We start from the raw sequence: 21,319 nt of genomic DNA on the forward strand, positions 1-21,319 counted from the left end.
TGTCAGGTTCTAAGAAAAAATTTAAATACATAATATTATAATTCATGTAAAATTAAAATATATTGAAAATGGAATCAAGGTGTATTTTACCAAAAAGCTTTATATTTGGATTCTGTGAAGTGAACATCATATAATTTTGATTAAAAAAAGTGATGAATCTGTTCGTGCGATTTTAAACTTTTATAAACATGTTGTGTAAATAATTTCCACATAACATTTATAGAAATGCTTTTGAATTTCTTTAAAAACAAATAAAATTATATTTAATACAAGGGCATTTTCATTCGGTAAGCCTATTAAGCCTCAGAACGAAGAGTCCCTAGGGCCTACAAAACACAGATGGCCATATGAGATGGACAGCCTTTTCCAAGAAGACAAAAAATCTATGGATTTAATGAAAGAGTTCAGTTCCTTAATCTTATTTCACAAAAAAACATAATTTAAGTGTTAAAACTTTTACAGCAGATTACCATGTTTATAAACAATATCAATTTCATTCAGTTATGTGAAGTTGAGGAGAATGAGTTGCCTGGTATTGCGCTATCTTCAAAAACATAGCTAAAAGGTTAATCTGACAGTTATATAAGAGACTACTACAGTCAGTCCTCGTATAGCACGATAGTTGTGTTCCTAGAAACCCTCGTGCAATGCAAAATCGTGCAATATAAACAACAGGCCCTATGGGAAAAATAGGGTTAGGTGCCGACCACCCAAGATTGAACACACATTTGTAACCAAAACATTACCAAACACAATAAATACGTAAGTATTTTATTACGACTATTGCGTAATAAAATATTGCTAATGCTTTTGCTTCTATCGTAAGCAAACTTGTTTTTTGTTTGATTTTCTATCCAAACAGTTGACAGCCGTTGCAGCCCTTCCAATTCTTTGTGTCTTAATCTAATGGATTTACAGTTTGAGTTGTTCCTGCTATGAAAGTTGTTTTTATTTTCTCTGCATTCTTTGTAATTCTCTGCATTGCCTCATTTACGTCTGTAGCACGTGCAATATCACATGGTCTTTCATTTCGCTCAAAGCGTTTCACAGTTTCATATTTTTTCGCATCGACAGTGGCCACAAGCCTTACCGGGGAAACCCCAGGAGGCCGGTGTGCTTTTGGCCATAAACCGTAGTATGAGGCCACTATAAATTTTCCCGGGTAAGAATTTTTGACCCAGTCCGCCTCTGTTTATCGATATTGCTTTTTTTCTCTCTCTCTCTCTCTCTCTCTGAATCTGCAGTGTCTTCACCAGGACGCTTTCTTTTCACACCTTTTAAGTATTTTACTCATTTTTAGGGAATAAAGCACAATTACAAAACGAGGAGGCATGCTTGATACACATAGACAAAGCTGCGCGCGTGTAGCAACTGAATAAACAACACCGTAAAGGCCGAGATACACTATTAACACCTCACATTTTACTAAAGCATATTTCTAGGGGTTACTACCATAAAACAATAAAAACAATTTCCAACTGCGTTTCTGCTAGTGGAATCTGTTATAATCTGGTAGTAAACTTGATCTAATTGCATTTGTGATTATACCGATAGCTGGAATTGTGTTGGTTTTTACGTTATTATAGTGAAATGTGTTTCCCCTTCACTGATATAAAACACAAATACATTTTCAGAATCTTCTCTTCATTCCTGTCGTGTTGCATTCAGTTCGGGTGATTCTGCGTTCAACTGCCATTTCTTGTAAACACAAAGGCGAATCATGTATAAGCGAATTCGGTTCGTGTTATATAAGATATCGTTCCCCTATTATAAATCGTGTATGATTGAATTCGTGCAATATAAACACGTGTTATAAGAGGACTGACTGTTCTACCTGATGATGGACCTTGAAGTTCTGAAACAGGCTGTTGTAGGAGTGCTTCATCTACTCATAAGCAAATTAACCTTTTAATGATGTAGTAGTAGTGGCATGTGATGCAAGAAAGCAAATGTATAAGCTTATGCAGCATCAGCCAAAAAAAAAAAATCACACCATTCCCTCCAAATGCCTGTCCAGTTCCTCCTTAAATTTATTCAACCTATCAACTTCCACAACGACAGATGGAAGTTTGTTCCAGCAATTAACCACCCGCTGGCTAAAGGCAAATTTCCGCACATCTATTCTACAACTGTCCTTTCGTAATTTGAATTTATGCCCCCTTAGGTTCGTAATCTGAACAAGTGGAAGGATCCCATCAGAATTCAGCGTGCTAAACCCATTCGAGGCCTTATACACCTCAATCAGATCACCGCGCAGGTGCCTAGTCTCCAGCCACTGCAATTTGCAGAACTTAAGCCTCTCTTGATAAGAGGATCCCTTCATTCCCCTCACCAATCTTGTTGCCCTTCTCTGTACACGCTCAAGTAAATCTACATCCTTCCTAAAATGAGGCCTCCAGACCTGTACGCAGTACTCAAGGCGTGGCCTGACCATTGCCTTATACAGAGGGACAATCACCTCCTTTTCCCTGCTAGCAAAATTCCTATATATCATTGACAAAACCCCATGACCTGCCCTGGCAGCCTGTCTGCATTGCTCAGAAAACTTCATATCTGCCTGCACAATTACTCCCAGGTCTTTTTCATTTTCTACCACCTTAAGTGTAGTACCACACAGTTGGTACATTTCTCTGGGGTTACTTCTACCCATATGCAGTACTTTGCATTTGTCAAGGTTAAACTTCAATTGCCACTTCTTAGCCCATCTGCCCAAATTATCTAGATCCTGTTGCAGTAGCACACTGCCATTACTGTCATTAACAACCCTGCCAACCTTTGTATCATCTGCAAACTTCGACATTAAGCCTGATATACCTTCATCAATATCATTGATAAATATACAAAACAACAGTGGACCTAACACCGAACCCTGTGGGACTCCACTAATAACATTAGTCCAAGAAGAGCAGCACCCATTGATTACCATCCTCTGTCTTCTCGCACTTAACCATCCTTTTATCCATTGTAGCAACTTACCCTTAATACCATTCTGCTCCAATTTGTACAATAGTCTTCCATGCGCAACAGTGTCAAAAGCTTTCCTGAAATCCAAATATATGATATCAAAATTATTCAAACAAATGATGTCATTTGTTTGAAAATAGTGCAATACCAGGGCAACTCATTATGAAAACAAAGTGCATTCTACTATCAGTGATAAGATTGCTGCAGTAATTAGGCAGTTTAAGTACTACTGACTGCAGAAACATGTGAAAGCAGAGAGTTGTCAAAATTACATACAAGGTTAGAAAAAATTTATATCGCTTTTTTTCTGCATTCCAGTTTGTCCCTGGTCAATTTCTCTAATGTTTATAACTTTTTGTTAACATTTCTGCTTACAGTAAGCATTTTATATTATAAATTCAAAAATTGCAATATGTTACAGTAATAGTTTAAGATGGTTACATATTTGTACACTCCTCTTATCTTGGCTGTCTTGAAATCCAAATACTGTTATATATTTTATGTAACTAGTCATATTTACATATAAAGTATTATTATTATTGTGTAATTCAATAAGGGGAAATAGTGTTATCTATATTATAATTTTGAAGCTTTAACTTTCTATGGTTAATTTAAAAAACATGAAATGACTCTATACTTTATAGTTGTATGTCATTTTATTATTTTTACCTGCATAAAATAAATAGCTTGCAGAAGGCACACATCAAGTGTGTATAATATATATATATATATATATATATTATCTCGTCTTTGATACTGGTTCATCTATTTGTATATTTTTATAAACTATGGATTAAATTCTCGCATTACAACAAGGTGGAAGAAACTGAATAATTGGCCATTCTTCTTTCAAAAGCTTTTCCAAGCATTCTGAGTGAGGAGAGCAAATATACAAAATGGTCCTGGCAAAATGGTGTTGCTTGTTCATTATGCAGTCAGAGAATGTCTGAAGGAACAGTTTCTTCAACAGTGGATTAGAAGAGCAGGAAACAGAAAACTGGCTACTATGATTCTCTGACCTGTAGGCTATTACTTGTGAAAGCTGTTTCAAAGCTAAGGAGTATGAGAAAATATACAATGTTGAAAATCTTAATGAAGGAATAGTCACTACATGCACTGAGATCACACACCTCAAACAATTGATGTTTGCATGCATATAATACAAGAAAGCAAGTTTAGCATCAGCCATAGCATAGCAAAAAAAAAAAAAATTTCACACATCACTTCTTGTCCATCCTAACACTATGTCTAGCTCTTCCTTGAATTTATTCAAACTACTCATCTCTACAACACCAGGTGGAAGTTTGTTCCACCAACAATCGACCACCCACTAGCTAAAAGAAAATTTCCACACATCTGTTCAGCAGCCGCCTTCCTCAATTTGAATTTATGTCTCCTCGCGTGTGAGCAAGAGAAAGCATTCCATCAGTATTGGGCTTACTCGATCCATTCAAAGTCTTGAACATCTTAATCAGATCTCCTTGCAGATGCCTACTCTCCAGATACTGCACTTTTCAAACTGATCTTTCCTGGTAAGAACACTTTTTTTGGTTCCCTTGCAAATCTTGTTGGTCTTCTTTGCATCCATTCCAACAGATCCACAACCTTCCTAGATTGAGGCTTCCAGGCCTATATGCAGTATTGGCAGAAACATTTGCACTGTTGTGTTTTTATGAATGGCACACGTAACATATTTTGTAATGGTTCCCTATGGTTGCACACTTATGGGACACCCTATAGGTATTTTTGGCATAGCATACCCTGATTGTTGTTGCTGACTGTTCAAGTCCACCTTTAGCAGTACAAATCTTGCCGAAAAATAAAATATACTTGTCTGCTCTAGTGAGTTTCTGCTATTGCTTGGCTTTCAAAGTAATTGAAAGCTCTGACCATGCATGTTACTCTGGGTGAAAATGACAACTCTTGTGGGATATGAGTGGGCAAGTTAGGAGGTCAGAAAATTTCTTCCCTTTAACCCCGTAATTCAAATGCTTTCCGAAAATTTCTATTATACACTTCTGTGCACACCAGTCAAAATTTTTTTATGCTGCATTGGCAGAGGATATGACTAGAAGTAGCAAGAATTTAATTGTAAGCGAGTGATTTTGATTTTATTGGCGCAAAAATGACTACGGTTATACTGCGCCAAGAAAAGATTAAAATATCAACAAAGATAAATTCTGGTAACCTTTAAAAAGGTTACCTCGTCAAACTGTTAGGTATATATATATATATGTGTATATATTAATAGCTTGTAAAAACTTAAAAACTGCTGACATGTGGTCGTTGTCTGATAAAATCTGACTGAGTGTATAAGGCCCAGTTGGATGAGTAAAAGCATTAAAATATATATTGCAAACATGGGTAAAATTAACGCAATCTATTAAAATATGCTTTATTGATAAAATGGTGTTGCAAGACTCACATAGGAGGGTCATCTGCCCTCAAAAGAAATTAATGTGTTAGATGACTGTGTCCTATGCGGAGTCGAGCAAGGACACCTCCTCGCTACGATTCCTGCGCAAATTGGACTGCTATGTTTCTATTACAGGCTTTATCTGGTATAATTTATTAGTTCTCTCTCTATGCCATAGTTCTTGCCATTGGGAATATATCTTGTTGCGTATTATTTGCCTGTAGTCTGTATAGGGGACTGACGGGCAAAGATTATTAGTGGGAGCTGCTGATTTGGCTGCAGTGTCAGCCAAATCATTTCCCTTATCTCAATATGGCTGGGAATCCGGCAGAAGCGGATATCAAACTTGTATTCGTGAAGAGAATGTATGTTCTGCTGAACCCGACAGAGAACTGGATGAGAGTTGTGTCTCAAAGATAATAAAGCCTGTAATACACTCAAAGAATCAGAATATATTATTGACCTATGGCAATATGTTCGAATGTGATCCAAGGCTAACTCTATAGCATGCAGCTCTGCAGTGTATATGCTGGATTCATGAAGAATCTGCTGAGATATTATAGTGTCTGGAAAGACAAAAGATCCTACGCACGATTCAGACTTCGAGCCATCTGCGTAAACTGGCAGGAAGTCAGAGTGCTCGGCTCGGTGTGCTGAATAGAGCTGCAGGTAGACAGATGATGGAGTCTCAGACTTCTCAGACTTCGCCCATTTCTTAAGGGAAAAGTCACATGATGGGGTATGAACATGCCAAAGTGGAAGAGTTTGCTTTGATGTTTATGCAACCTTGTCTACCATGATGTTAAACTCCCTGAGTAGCTCTTGGACATGAATACCAAAAGGTCGGTTGGCAGTCTGAAGGGTATTGTATAAATTTTCCCAACGTGGCTTAAAAACGTATGGTCTGGCAGGGATTTCAGTTTTAAAGCATAGTTTAAAGACAACTGCTTACATTGAAGCGATAACGGTGGTTTGATGTATAAGCTCTGGACAGGAGATGTTTGAAATGCTCCAGTAGTGATACGAATAGCCTCATGGTGGACAGGGTCCAGTCATTAAAGGACACTTTCTCTGGCTGACGAGTATACCTGGGGACTCGTAATCTAGTTTGGATCGTACAAGTGCATGATAAATATGTAGTAAGGTGCACCTGTCTGCTCCCCATCGTGTAGAGGAGAGAGAGCAAAGAATATTTAGTCCTCTTGTGCACTTTGTACGGAGTTGACGAATATGTTCTAGAAAGGTCAACTTTTTATCAAACACGAGTCCCAAGAATTTTGTGTCTGACACCTACTGGAATAGCATTTTTTCCGAGCCTTAATTCAGGTTCAGGATGAAGATTATGCTTACGATAAAAGTGTTTGCAAACTGTCTTCTGCGGCGGGAACCTGAATCCATTAGAAAGTGCCCAAGAATTAAGGTGATTAATGGCTTGTTGCAGTGTCTTTCAATAATCCTCATGTTGCATGACTGACAAAATATGCTAAAGTCATCAACATAGAGGGCACTGTTTACAGTTGGAGGAAGCTGTTCTGTGATGGAATTTACTTTGATGGCAAAAAGTGTGACACTTAATACTGATTCTTGTGGTACTCCCTCTTCTTGGCAAAAGGAACGAGAGAGTAAGGATCCCACATGAACTTGGAAAGTCTGGTTGGCAAGAAAGTTTTTAATAAAAATAGGGAGATGCCCTCTAAGACTGAGGCTATGCAAAACTTCTAAGATGCCGAATCTCCAAGTTGTGTCATACGCTTTCTCCATGTCAAAGAATACTGACACCAAATGTTCTTGTTTTAGGAAAGCATCCCGGATGGATGTTTCCAGTCTAATTAAGTGATCAAGAGTCGATCTATTTTTTCGGAAACCGCACTGGATGCTGGAGAGAAGATCGTTCGATTCCAAATACCACATTAACCAAAAATTACACCATTCTCTCCAGGATTTTGCACAGACAGCTAGTCAGAGCTATAGGACGGTAATTAGTAGGGAATTTAGGTTCCTTTCCTGGCTTTGCAAAGGCAAGCACAATCACCATGCACCAGGAATCCAGAAATTGCTCTTTTATATAGATTCAGTTATACGGAACAAGCAGGCAATCCATAGATGTTAGTGAGAGGTGTTTAAGCATTTCATAATGAATGCCATCCGGTCCAACAGCACTTGCCTTGGAGAGATAGAGAGCTCTTTTTAGTTCCTGCAGAGTAAAAGGCACGTTGTAGGGACAAAGGCCTTTCGGTGTGAAATTTAGTACCTGTTTTTCTCTTATGTTTCAGGACCAGGAACTCTTGGGAATAAGAAGATATTCCAGATATGTTTGAGAATGTTTCCCCAAGAGCATTGGCTATTGCAGGTGGCTCTGCAATAGGACATCCATTATAGTGTAGGATCGGTGAAGGGTGAGATGTATATTTTCCCTTCATTTTTCGGATTTTACCCCAGACTACCTTAGTGCTGGTAGACTGGGTAATAGATGATGTAAAACGGACCCATTATTCCTTTTGCCTTTGATGGCAAATGTAGCATGCTTTGGCTCGTGCACGTTTGAAGGCTATTAGATTGACAGTGGTAGGATATCGGCGGAATATCCCTAAAGCTTTGTTTTGAGTCTTTTTTGCTGCTGTGCATTGTGAATTCCACCATGGTTTGGGAAAAGGTGGAAACTGGACAGATATTTTCGGAATGGTATTGGCAGCTGCAAAGACAATATTTTCTGTGATGTATGTGACTACATCATTGATAGTCTCCTGACTGACTACATTAAGGTCAAAATTTGCCTGATGTTGGAAGGCATTCCAGTCAGCATGACCAGTCTTCCACTGTGGTAACCTGAAAGGAAGACACCGTCTCCCGCTGTGCAAGCAAGTTATCACAGGGAAGTGGTCACTTTCATATGGATTCTCCTCCACTTCCCAAGTCAGTGAAGGGAGTAGAGAGGGAGAGCAGATAGAAAGATCAATGGCAGAAAATGTACGGGTAGGCATGTGGAAGAATGTGTTGGTTCCCACATTTAGAAGGGAGAGGTCACTGTCATTTAGCATATGCTCTATGACTCATTCCCTTCCACTGTTGCTAGCACTACCCCACGGGGGTTTTATATCCGTTAAAATCCCCTAAAAGTAAGAAAGGGGGAGGCAACTGCATTACAAGATCATCAAGGCCTTCCTGGGAGATGTCAGTCCCAGGTGGCAAATAAATAGAGCAGACGGTTAATAAAAATCCCACTGTAAGGCGAATTGCAACAGCCTCGATGCTGGTTGTAAGTATCAAGGCCTGAACTGGGGTCTCGTTGTCTACAAGGATAGCCACTCCTCCATGAGCAGGACCATCCTTACGAAAAATTGTGATGTTATGCATGGTGGGGTCATCATTTGCCTTTAGATAAGTCTCCTGCAAGCAAAAGCAAACTGGCTCATGCTTTTGCAGGAGGGCCTTGATGTCATCAGTATTTCGCTGGAATGCACGACAGTTCCATTGTAGGAATTTAGCCATTATTTTGGCTTAGTGGGTCCATCAGGCAGCTTCCGTGGTGCTGAGGGCTTACTTTTGTCAGTCTTGGATTTCTCTTTTCTGGGGAAGTGTGGACGCTGTCCTGTGTCCATTTTTTCCTCCGCAAAGAGTTCCAAGACTGATTCGTCCAAGACCGATAGTTTCATTAAAAAAACATTTTGGCTGTTATATCCATTGTTTCTGGTATTGTGGGTGGCTCTTCCGATCTTTTTGGCTTTTCTTCACCACTTGGTTTTGGTAGTGGTGGAGCACTAGGAGGTACGGATATAGGAGTGACAGCTGACTTTGTTTTTTGGGTGGGCTTTTCTGAACTCAATAAATAGCGTGAAATCGGAGTGAATGACTCTCAAGGTGGTACAGTCATCTCAGTTTGTGTACAGATAGTACACTTAACAGAAACTTTCTGAGCATATGAAAGTTTCCTGCTATTTATTGGTTGGATATTGTTTTCTGGCCTCTGGGTAGGAAATATTCAGCTCTGTTTTAAATTTTTGGATCTCTTTTTGATCCTTCCACCGCTGGCATGCTCTAGAGTAGGCGGGTGTTCTCCCTGGCAATTGACACAGATCAGTTTTGAGGCTGAACATTCCTTGCTCTCGTGGTCTTTGGCACCACATCGAGCGCAGGCAGGGTTACCACAACAAGCTGTTTGTGAGTGGCCATATTTTTGGCATCTAAAACACCTCAGTGGGTTTGGAATGTAGTTCCTCACTGGGCAGTTTAGATAGCCTGCCTTGATGGAACTTGGAGGCCGTGGGGTGTTGAATGTGAGGATAAGAACTCGGGTAGGGACGAGATTCCCGTCCCTAAATAGGCCTACAAGGCTGGGACAATTCATATTGAACAATCAGACTTTACACCAGCCGGTATTCAAATAAACAAATTCCAATCCTGCAACTAAAACACTTTATTTACAATAAAATAAAATAAATTACGAGCGTATAAAATGAAATTAAATGAAATAAAATATATAATAGTCTAAAACTGATATGATTTAATTTACAATAAAATACAAAATTATAAAAAATATATATAAAATATGATAATAAAAGCAATAAAAACAATTAATAAAATACCGTAACAGCTGTAGCTTTCGGAGATAGCGATCTCCTTTCTCAACAGCATATTTCTGCTGCGTGGCACATCCTTAAATAGCAGATCCACAGCACTCGTGACATGGTTCCTCGGGAGTAAGGCAGGAAGTTCCCATTTGTGCACCAGAACCGGAAATGGCTCGGGAGCGCGCTAGCTGAAACCGTTCATCTCGCCCAAGAACGATGGTTTCAAAGAGGGGATGTAAACATACACTCTTGTCTCTATTAATGGAATTGCTAGCTGCCCCAATACGTAAACTCTCAAGCCATTTACGGTCCCAGAACCCCTGTGCATGATCCGTGATGACAGCATCCTCCGGGGAGATTTGATATTGCTTCTCCCAAAAATGTTCTGCCACGGCAGACTTCCACAATCCGGGCATTTAATTTCGTATACCACCCTACTGTTGGCTTCTTTCGTTATGGGGTTTCGAAGAAGCCAACAGTAGGGTGGTATACGAAATTAAATGCCCAGATTGTGGGGTGTGTTATGTAGGTAAGATGGGGCAACGACTGAAAGACCTTCTAGGGGAGCATATGAATACAATAAAGTCCGCAAACTATGGGAAGTCTGCCGTGGCAGAACATTTTACCTCACCCACCACGGAGCCCTACGAGGGGATGCCCACTCGTGAACTAGCAGGTACTGCGTACACGAATGGGACACCAAGTTCGCCCACGAGCATCATACCCACGTTTTCAATAAACCTTGATCCCGTCCCAGGACCAAAGGGAGGGAGACTTATTGGAATGCAGTTGACCCTAGCAGTAAGAACCACCCACCTTGTCGAAGCAGGGGCCAAAGTGGTATATTAAGGCTGGACCCCCTCAACCACCAGGATCCCCCCCTTTCCAAGTTTCCACGGGTTGAGGCGCATGGCTGCACACGCCGGATTCCAATGATGTAATCCTGGAACCAAGGTATGGGCGTTAGATCCCAGTGATGCTAATCTGGAAGACCAGCAGCATCACTGGGAGGTCCCCTCACCACATCCAGGTGCCCACGTCGAGGGGTGAATGTAAGCAGTTCTATTGTGTTCAGGCAAAGGCATTTTGAAAAAAAATCCTGCCTGACATGCGAGTGAAATGCATTTCATTCCCAAATCTTATGTTAAATTGGTTGAAATGTCAGGTAAGAAATAAACTTCACTCTCAACTTGGTGAATAGTTAAAAGTCAATCACTCCTGATCAGATCAGGAACACAAGTGACTGAATCATTAGTTTTTGAGGATCATTGTTGACATATAACCAACCATCTTTAAACTTTGAACTAGTGAGATGTCTTTGAATGGCACGTGGTATCTTTTCCGAAAGCTGTTTTTAGGATTTTGTGGGGGATGCAAATTCATTGCTCAGTAAAGTAGCTGTTTTAAAATGCAACAAAACACATAAAAACAGCTTCTGTTCAACATTAATAGAACCAAAGCTGCTTTATTAATGTTTATTAATGCTAATTCAGTCAGTCTGAATTAGCACTTTATTAGTGCTAATTCAGACTGACTGCTCATAAATTGGTAATATGTTCATTACTACATCTAGATTGGTCGTTAAAATATTCTGCAGCAAGTGGAAACTCACTATGACACTGGAATTACAAGATACAAATTCAATCCCCAAACGTTTTGCCCAAATCTCATATATGTCTATTTTCCCTATGAGATACTTTTGTGGAATGGAGAGATGTTTACATTCCTCCAGTTAATAGAGGAACTTCACCTCAGATAAGTGATAATTCATAATTATAGTTAAGAGTTTAATGATGCAGTTTCTAATGCCTGAGTAGGCATTAGAAACTGCATCATTCTGTTGCATTACTGCCACTCAGTAATGCAACGGAATGTATCGCTGTGTGACTGCCCTTATTCAGGCGAAAGGTAGGCCTACGAGTTACTAGGTAGGTATCCCATGATTTCTGTCCACTTGGTGTACTTTGTCAATAGGACTTAGCAACTTCCTTATTTGTTTATATTATGACTTTTGCAGTTTGAAAATGACTGAACAGAATCTACTATTTGCACTTTTTTCACCTTTAAACACAATAATCTCTCACCCAACTTCTTTTCTGTAAACAAGAAATTATTCAATTTGTCATAATTCAGACCTGGGTTCTTCAGTTATATAAGTATGTGTGCCATGTAAAAATTAATGCAAAAAATTTGCTCACTTCACCAACTACCTCTTTATATTTATCAATAATGCTACCACTGCTCACTTGAAGCACACCTATTTTTGGTTCATCCCTTTAATAGACGAACAGTAAGGAAAGGAATTCTTTCCTTATTGTTCTTCTGCCTTATTTCTACAGCCTTTTCATAACTTGCCTTACCATTTGAGTAACTTGGTTACAAATCTTACATACGCTATACTGTTAAGTGTCAGGTGACAGCTGGTATACATCCATACAGCTTTCTTTTTTGCCACTAGGCTCATAGTTTCATTAAAAAAACATTTTGGCTGTTACATTGAACTATACACTGAAAGGACAGAATTCGTGGGATACCTGGTTCCAGGGCAATGTGACGCTGTCACCCCTCTCACTGGTGGACAAACCCATTGCTTGGCAGGTAATTCAATGTCAGTATGGATAAATGTCGTGAGTTAACCGACTGTGAATGAGGGATGATAGTGGGTACCTGACGAATGGGTCACTCTATTGCAGAGGTGGTATAGAAATTGTAATATCTCCGTTCGACAATATTAAGAGTATATCGAGAACATGGCATTTCTGGAATAACATCTCATTATGGACAGTGCTGTGGCTGGAGAAAGGTGGTGGATGAAAACATGGCCATCAACGTCTGTCTTGCAATGTTATTAGCCAACCAGAGAGCAACAGTGGCACAAATCACCGCTGACTTCAATGAGGAAGGTGCCAGAAACGTCTCCACCAAGACCACCAGGCGATCATCAGTCACAATAGGTTATGGGAACTGCCAACTCACCAGAGTCCCATTGCTAACACCACGACACAGGACTCTATGCCCCAACTGGGCAAAAAAACATCGGCACTGGACCGTGGAGATGAGTCTCACTTATTTCTTGCAGACAAGAGGGTGCATATTTGGTGGAAACCACACAAAGCTATGCACCCATCACATCAACAAGGAACTGTTCAGGCAGGTGAAGGTTGGCAATGGTCTGGGGCATGTTCAACCGGCACATATTGGAACCTCTAGTACATATAGATGCATCTCTGAATGGTCCAATTACATATCCATCTTTGCAGACCATCTGCACCCCTTTATGGTTATCGTACACCCACAGGGCAATGGACTCTTCCAGAAGACAATGCGCCTCCTCACAGAGCTGTGGTGACTAGAACATAGTTCAAAGAGAATCCCTCAGATTTTACCACCATGGAATGGTATTCCCATTCACCAGACATGAATTCTGTAGAGCATCTTTGGGATGCTGTGGAAAGGTCCGTTTGAGCTTTGGATCCTCCACTCAGTAATGCAACGGAATTACGGACAGCGGTGCAGCAAGCATGGATGGAAATACCTGTGGAACACTTTTGTGAACTAGTGGATTCAATGTATCGCTGTGTGACTGCCCTTATTCAGGCGAAAGGTAGGCCTACGAGTTACTAGGTAAGTATCCCATGATTTCTGTCCACTTGGTGTACTTTGTCAATAGGAGACTTAGCAACTTCCTTATTTGTTGTTTATATTATGACTTTTGCAGTTTGAAAATGACCGAACAGAATTCAAATGTTCCCCGAGTAATTATTCACATCACGAATTTCTGGTTTAGTGCATGCAATACTATCACTAACTCTTCACTCATGGAGAAATGTGGATTGCCAATGCACACAATCCACATTTCTTTTTCAAACTCCTCTGACCCCACATGGCCACACCAGAGTAGAAACATAAAATTTACTTAAATCAATTTTAAATATAATTTTTTAAGCACCACAAAACTTGGTTTTAGTGTCACAATTCTGTCAGGTAAAAAAAAAAACCCACCTCCTTATAAATCGTGTCACTTTACCTCAGTTACAGCTTCGTAACTGTGTACCCCTGCCTATGACATCAAACTTTCCAGTAAAATATTCATTCAGTATCTCATTTTGAATAATAATCTACTGTACGAGGTGCTACCCAAATGTTCCCGAAATTTGAATGTTGCGTAGGAACTACATCTAGTATGGACTTGTGGCACTAAGTAACACTGCATGCATCCTTTGTGAATCAGTGTGCCACGTGGCATCGAGCTAGATAGAGTCATTGAATATTTATGTACAGTTCTTTGGCAGTGTGTTTAGCATAGTTTGTGATGGCTGATGTGAGAGAGAGAGCAACATGCTTGCACCAAGTTTTGTTTCCTTCTTAACGATACAGCAGCAGAAACCCATAAGAAGTTGAAACAAATTTTTGGTGACAGTGCTTTAGGTCAGACGCAGACCTACTACTAGTTTAATTTTTTAAAAAATGGTTCAACGTTGGCTGATGACGACGATCGCTCTGGGCATCCATGATCGAGCACCACCCTGGCAAATGTCACAAACGTTCCGCAGAGACTGCAGGCAGACCATCCACAATGTTTGTGGCATTATGGGACTATCGTACGACACATGTTAGTGGATTTTGACAGATGAGTTGAACATGAGGATTGCAGCCAAGTTCGTGGCATGATTACTGATGAAGACCAACAGCAGCATCGCATGGAAGTTAGCAGAGATCTTCAAGAAAGGGCCAGCAGTGATCAAAACTTCCTTTCTATGGTTGTCACTGGTGATGAGAGTTGGGTATGATCCCAGAAACCAAGCAACAATCATCCCAGTGGAAGAGCCCATCTTCGCCCTGACCGAAGAAATCCCAACAAGTGAGGAGCAATGTGAAGTCTGTGCTGATCTGTTTTTTTGGACATTGATGGGATTGTCCATAAGGAATTCGTCCCTCCTGGCCACACTGTCAACGTGAAGTTCTACTGTGACATCCTCAGGCGGTTATGGGAAGGTGCAAGGAGGAAATGTCCAGAAAAGTGGTGCACAAAGAACTGGGTCCTTCATGACAATGTGTCAGCCAACACATCTCTCGCTGTGGCCATTTTTAGCATCCAGCAACATGACAATTGTCCCCCCCTTTTTTTCTCCAGACTTAACTCCCTGCAAATTCTTCCTCTTCCCAAGAATGAAAATCAAGCTGAAGGGCCAAACATTTAACAGTGTAGAGGATATCCGAACCAAATCACACGCAGTACTGAACACTATGATGAAAGACTTTCAGGACACATTCAAATCATGGAAGAAGCACTGGGATCAGTGTTTATACTCTCAGGGGGGGGGGGCTACTTCAAAGGTGACAGTGGTGAATAAAACCAAGGGTGAGCCAAATTTATTTTATAAAAACATCTCAGGAACTTTTGGGTAGCACCTTGTATCTATGTTTCAGATACTTTATTTTTATTTATTCTGTTAATGATGATCCTAAACACAAAATGTATGAGTATACTCTACAAAGCTAGTATTATGCAGTAAATGATGCACTGTTGTCCCACGATAACACAGGTAACTTATTATTATTAGCCATATAGCGCAAGGAAGCGTGAGGCGTATGCTGCACCAGCCAAAAAAAAAAAATTTCCAAGTTACCCTTAGAGAGAGAAAGTAGAAAGGAATCAAAGAGAAGAACGATGATATCCAGCTCAGGACCCTGGGTGTGCTAAGCTCATACTCACCAAATGTGAGCCCCTGCGGTTATCATCATCATTAGCAAATGATTTATTACAAAAAAAAAAAAAAAAAATAGCATTGACTTTGACCTGTATTACTGATTTTGTGAAATCATAATACAGTAGTCTGTTTGACAATTTGTTTCGACAGCTTCTTCTATGGTGTTAACAATTTGCCTTTTTTCTTGAGCTCCTTCCTCACTCTAAACACCAAAAGTCTCGAAACTATCTGTTTTAACCAACCTTATTCATTATGAAATTGTTGGTTAAGTCAACAATTTCAAGAACTTGATTCTCAGGATTGACTCCTAATAATTTGGGGTATACATGAGTGACAATTTTCTACATAGCTGTTTCGCAGGCATGTTTTTCTTCACTATGAGCAGGATGCTGTTACACTATAATTTCTCTTCTGAACACACAATAATCTCACTGATAGAAACATACAACATTGGAATTAACACTTAGTGTCAAGAACATCATGGTCCCAACAATGACACCAGAACCGAGTTTGCCTGTATCTGAATCTTTAGTCATTGAATGGCTCCATAAAAATTCTTCATAGAGCCATTCCTTTTAAATCTCAATCTGGCTCTTTCAAACTCCAGGTTTTTCATTGATCATGACATGTGAAGGGGATGTAAGTTTTGATATTTACATGGTTTTTCAATTTAATTAAATTAAATTTTTCAGTACTTCAAAAATTAATAATTGAAGGATCTCCCTCCTTTGCTTTAAGATTTTTAATGTCCTTAATTATGACAAAATAAAGATTTTCACTCACCTTGTTGCTTCTATAACATGTTTATACAAATGTATATATTTGTACTGTTAGAATACGTAACTTAATGTAACAGTCTGTGATTATTTGTCTTTGTTAAAAAGCCAACTCACGTCCTCATCCTAGAACTGCACTACATTTCTGAAATTCTTATTATGTCAGCATTAGACAAACTCAATAATTTAAAATTGAAAAATTCTTATTAGTAAGGACTGGACAGAGTCCTGCCAAAATTCCTGGCAGGACTATGTCCAGTTATAACTATTTAACTGGCAAAACTGTAAACTTATAATGCTGAAGATTTAACTTTACGGCAATATTCTGTCCAGTTAAAGTACATTGTCAAAAAAAAAAAAAAAAAAAAAAAAAAGGTTTTTCTTCTTTTTTTTAACTTTACAGAAATGCCATAAATTTAAAAAAAAATACAATTAATACTTACCGATTCGTCAAGTGGTAAAATGACAAAATTCGATCTTTATGTTCTTCTAATCGAGTAGCCCAATCATATAACTATATGAAAAAGGGAAGGACAAAACAATCAACCAAAAAAAAAAAGTGCTAACAGTATATGCGACATTAGATCTAAAGCATTTAAAAATATATAAATTTGTCCATTAATTAATTTATGATTAAAAAAAAAAAAAACACAATCTTTCAAATGTGAGATCAAAAGCATACAAAAATTTTTATTAATGCACAGGAAGGTGTCAAGTTATTTTTTAATAGAGAAAATTATACAGAAATAAGGATATCAATATTGGAAATTGCTCTGCCAAAATAAATTTAATCACAAAATGAAAAAATTTCTCTTTAAAATTGAGACACAGGGATGTTTTTGAGGAACGTGTAAAGACACAACGTACACAGTGTATCACTCACCATAGACAGTGTAACTGCAGGCAAGGCAAGCTGTGATTAGCAGCACATTTGATAGTGACATTTAAAAATTAGAAAGATACACTCTTACCTTGAACTGCAAGGGAATACAAGTAACTCAATGGCAATGTTGAAAGAATGCTGTTGGAGCAAGTTGACAGTGTTGGGGATAAAATCTGGATGTCAGATCCTTACTTTGATACAAAATTTGCCTTTACTTATGTTATTTTTATTTTATATTAAAGCATATCAGCAAAAGTACTAATTCTTGACAAATTTAAATAACTATTGTTCTGTTACACCCCAACCTTCAATTAGGAATAGTGCTGAGCCTTTTATTGCCATTGGTAAACTCTATATCCCAGATCTTTATTTTTCAGATAGTGTGTGGCTTTTTTCAGGCATGTTTGCATACATCTCTCTCTCTCTCTCTCTCTCTCTCTCTCTCTCTCTCTCTCTCTCTCTCTCTCTCTCTCTCTCTCTCTCTCTCTCACATACACACCTATTGTCTGCACCACATCCATCCTCCCATCCACATGTAGCAACTGGACTCCTATTAGGGCCTTTTAAAAATATTTGTTGAGCCATTTCAAACTTCATTAAAATTGGACCAATAGAAATCCAGTAATTATTACTTCTTTTTTCCCCATGCAGTTTGTATGTAAATAAGAAATTCATAGATTAAATGTAGTGTCAATGCAGTATTATTAGCTATGGACAGTCCATGCATGTTCTCACACACGACTTATGAATGGTTGTCACTTCTAAAGATATATATACGTAAAAGTTGGGGAATGACTTTAAAAATAGTATATGGGAGATGAGTAATAAATATTATGCAGTTGTAATTAAACTGTATGGCTAAGTTTAAAGAACATAAAACTATAGTTTTATTTAGTGAAGAAAGATAATCATGTTCACTCTTCACTTCTATTAATCACAGAAAAAGAAAAAAGAATTTAATTTAATTTAAAAGAAAAAAATTCATACCTGAAATGTAACATGCTGAATACATTAGCAAAAGCCAATTAAGGCCAGTATCAGCTACTTCACATGACCATCTGCATGAGATCTACAACAAGGTTTCATAACAGTGAAATAGTGATAGGCATATTGGAGAGATTATAATTGATCATTTGGCCGTAACGATTAGCAATCACTAACCATTAATGGGCTTAATCAAGAAATTGTAATGTGAGGTATTATTCTACAAAACAAAACCCAGTTGTAAAATATTCACACAGCATCACAATATGAAATCCATTGATTCATTCTCATTATTCAGATTCAGTATATGCATAAATGACCAAGTTCTAAACATATTTCATTAAAAATCAACAACTCAACAAAAACCAATTTATCAAGATGAGCATATATTACAGAAATTATGTTCAATCTTTGAACTCTTGAAATATGTCTTTCGGCATCTCTCAAGTTGTGTAAATGAGTCGCAACTGGGTTATCAGCTTCTAACTCCAAATAGTTACTCACAAACCAGCAAGAAGCCAAATATTTATGAAATGCCGATTGAGTGGAGGTACTCAACTGACAATAAATAACGGTAGACTTCTCTAATGGGGAAACTGTTACTTTTTTTGAAGTACAAGAAGGCAACTAATTGTGAATAACCTCACAATATATGTTATTACACTTATGCTTTAACTACAAACTTTGGTTTTTCTTAAGATTCATTTATGTAGTAATTATGTAACTGCATTAAAGAATGTCATAGTTTGAATTTCACACGGTCTCATGCTTTCTGCCCTAAAATTTTGTTAGTCTATATAAAAATTAGGAATGCAGTTTCTTCTACATAATAATCGATTCATTTCATTATGACAATTCACTCAATTATACTCATATCATTTGAATGTTCAGTAGTCAGAAGTGAAGGCATAATTGAGAGGTTATAATAGATTCATTCAGTTAAGGTTAGTAGGTAGCAGATTTATTAGTCAATATTTTGGTTAGCAATGATTATGCTATAGCTATGGACATTGCAAATGATTGTTAATGTTTGGTATTTTTCTCAGATAGTTCTGAATAATTTTATTATAATATTATTTAATATAATATTAAAATTATAATACTAATAAAATACATATATACAGGATGTTTCAAAAACACATGGCATAACTTCGGGAATGAGTTCCTCATATGTAGACAATAAAAATATTTTATATTAACATAGTTCTGGAAATGCTTGGTTCCCGAGTTATTAACCGGAATGTCTTATCTCCCGCATCACAAGGTACTGACAGAATCTGGTGGTTTTCCATTCCGACCATGTACTCAAATCAGGAGCAAGTGGATATGCACTTTACGTATGGTTTGGCGGATGGCAATGCTCTGGAGGCTCGTTGTTTGTACCACGAAAGGTTCCCATAATGAAGATATCCAGACAGGAAAATGTTTGAAGGTATCCATCGCCATCTTTGCGAACATGGGACTTTTACACCTCGTGCTTCCGACAGAGGACAACCACGACCTGTGACTCCTGAAGTAGAGGAGGAGATTTTGGATGTTGTGCATGCCACTCCTGGAATCAGCACACGCATGTTTGTTTTCCTGTCTGGACATCTTCGTTCTGGTAACCTTTCGTGGTACAAACGACGAGCCTCTAGAGCATTGTCATCTGCCAAACCGTACATAGAATGCATATCCGCTTGCTCCTGATTTGAGTACATGGTCGGAATGGAAAACCACTAGATTCTGTCAGTACCTTGTGATGAAGGAAATCACCTGTGGGAGATAAGACATTCCGGTTAATAACTCGGGAACCAAGCATTTCCGGAACTATGTTGATATAAAATATTTTTATTGTCTGCATATGAGGAACTCATTCCTGAAGTTATGTCGTGTATTTTTAAGATACCCTGCATATATATAATAAAACTGATCAATAACAATAATTTTCTAATATTCTTTGGTGTATCTGATAGTTTTAGACCTATTTGCAAAAGCATAACATTCTTCTCCATTTCCACATATCCTCATGTAATAACTAATGACTCCCAATGAACAGATTTTGATGAAATTTTATATTTTTCAGTCTTTTAGAAATCTGTCTAGCCACCCTAAATTTCAATAAAATCAAGACTAACATAAATCCAGCAATCCCCCCCTCACCCACCCCACCAAAAAGTATGCTTCAGATGATGTTTGACTGTTACTTGATAAGAAAATTACAACAGATTTTCAGTGTATGTTATGTTAATTCCTTGGCGTGCTTCTCGTGTGGGTTTCTTTTTGTATTTTTTTTTTTTTTTTTTCTTAATAAACAACTTATCCACTAGTCCACCAGTGATTCTAAAGAAAAAAGGTCAGGTTACCCCCTCCACTTCGGGAGGGTTTCAATCTCCCACGGGATTCAATTTCTACTCCCGACCAATAACACCTACCAATCTGTTTACCAAGCGAGCAACAATACAAATGCCGTCACGGCAAAGTACTTTTACTGGTAAATTTCATTGAACTTTTGCATGCTTCTCGCGCAGGCTTTCTTTACCTTTGCCAATCGTGGTAATGTGTTTTGCATCCTGTAAGAATAAATGGAGGTATCGTGAAAATGTAGAACCCAATAACACATTGTTTTTTTTTTTTTTTTTTTTTTTTTTGTAATTCATTCCAAGACCTAGGAAGTTGAAATTTTCGCTATATAACTAAGCTATTTATCTCTCTAAAAGGTCATTTTTATAATGGAAATTGCACTACACTCATCGTTATCATATGTTCCATTATAAGAATCAATTTTGAACGTCTTTGTGATATTTTTCTAAAACACATTTCTGGAGGTCACTACCATAAAATAATAAAAACAATTCGCACTTTTCTGGTTTACTGTGCTTTTCGTTAGTGCAATCTATTATAAACAGGTAGTAACCTCAATCTTATTGCATCAAATTTTGCAGTGCTTCATTTATTGCCTGCAACTGAATGACTGCATATATGCACTATGACACAACACTCATTTTGATGCATGTGCATTCGGGCAGTGAACGTGT

At 38.3% G+C, this 21,319-nt stretch overlaps 1 protein-coding gene across 1 annotated transcript in view; it reads right to left on the bottom strand.

Moving 5' to 3' along the window:
• The window catches only part of l(2)k09022 (HEAT repeat containing 1 homolog l(2)k09022), a 447,482-nt gene that overhangs the window by 23,717 nt on the left and 402,446 nt on the right, over nucleotides 1-21,319 (bottom strand). Inside the window, exon 38 of the mRNA XM_090374601.1 lies at nucleotides 16,879-16,949. Coding sequence (XP_090230727.1) covers nucleotides 16,879-16,949 — 71 coding nt within the window. The remainder of the gene's footprint in view (nucleotides 1-16,878; nucleotides 16,950-21,319) is intronic.

Source organism: Mastigoproctus giganteus, chromosome 5, assembly GCF_048544385.1.
Source record: "Mastigoproctus giganteus isolate SK-2022 chromosome 5, ASM4854438v1, whole genome shotgun sequence".
Classification (NCBI taxonomy): domain Eukaryota; kingdom Metazoa; phylum Arthropoda; class Arachnida; order Uropygi; family Thelyphonidae; genus Mastigoproctus; species Mastigoproctus giganteus.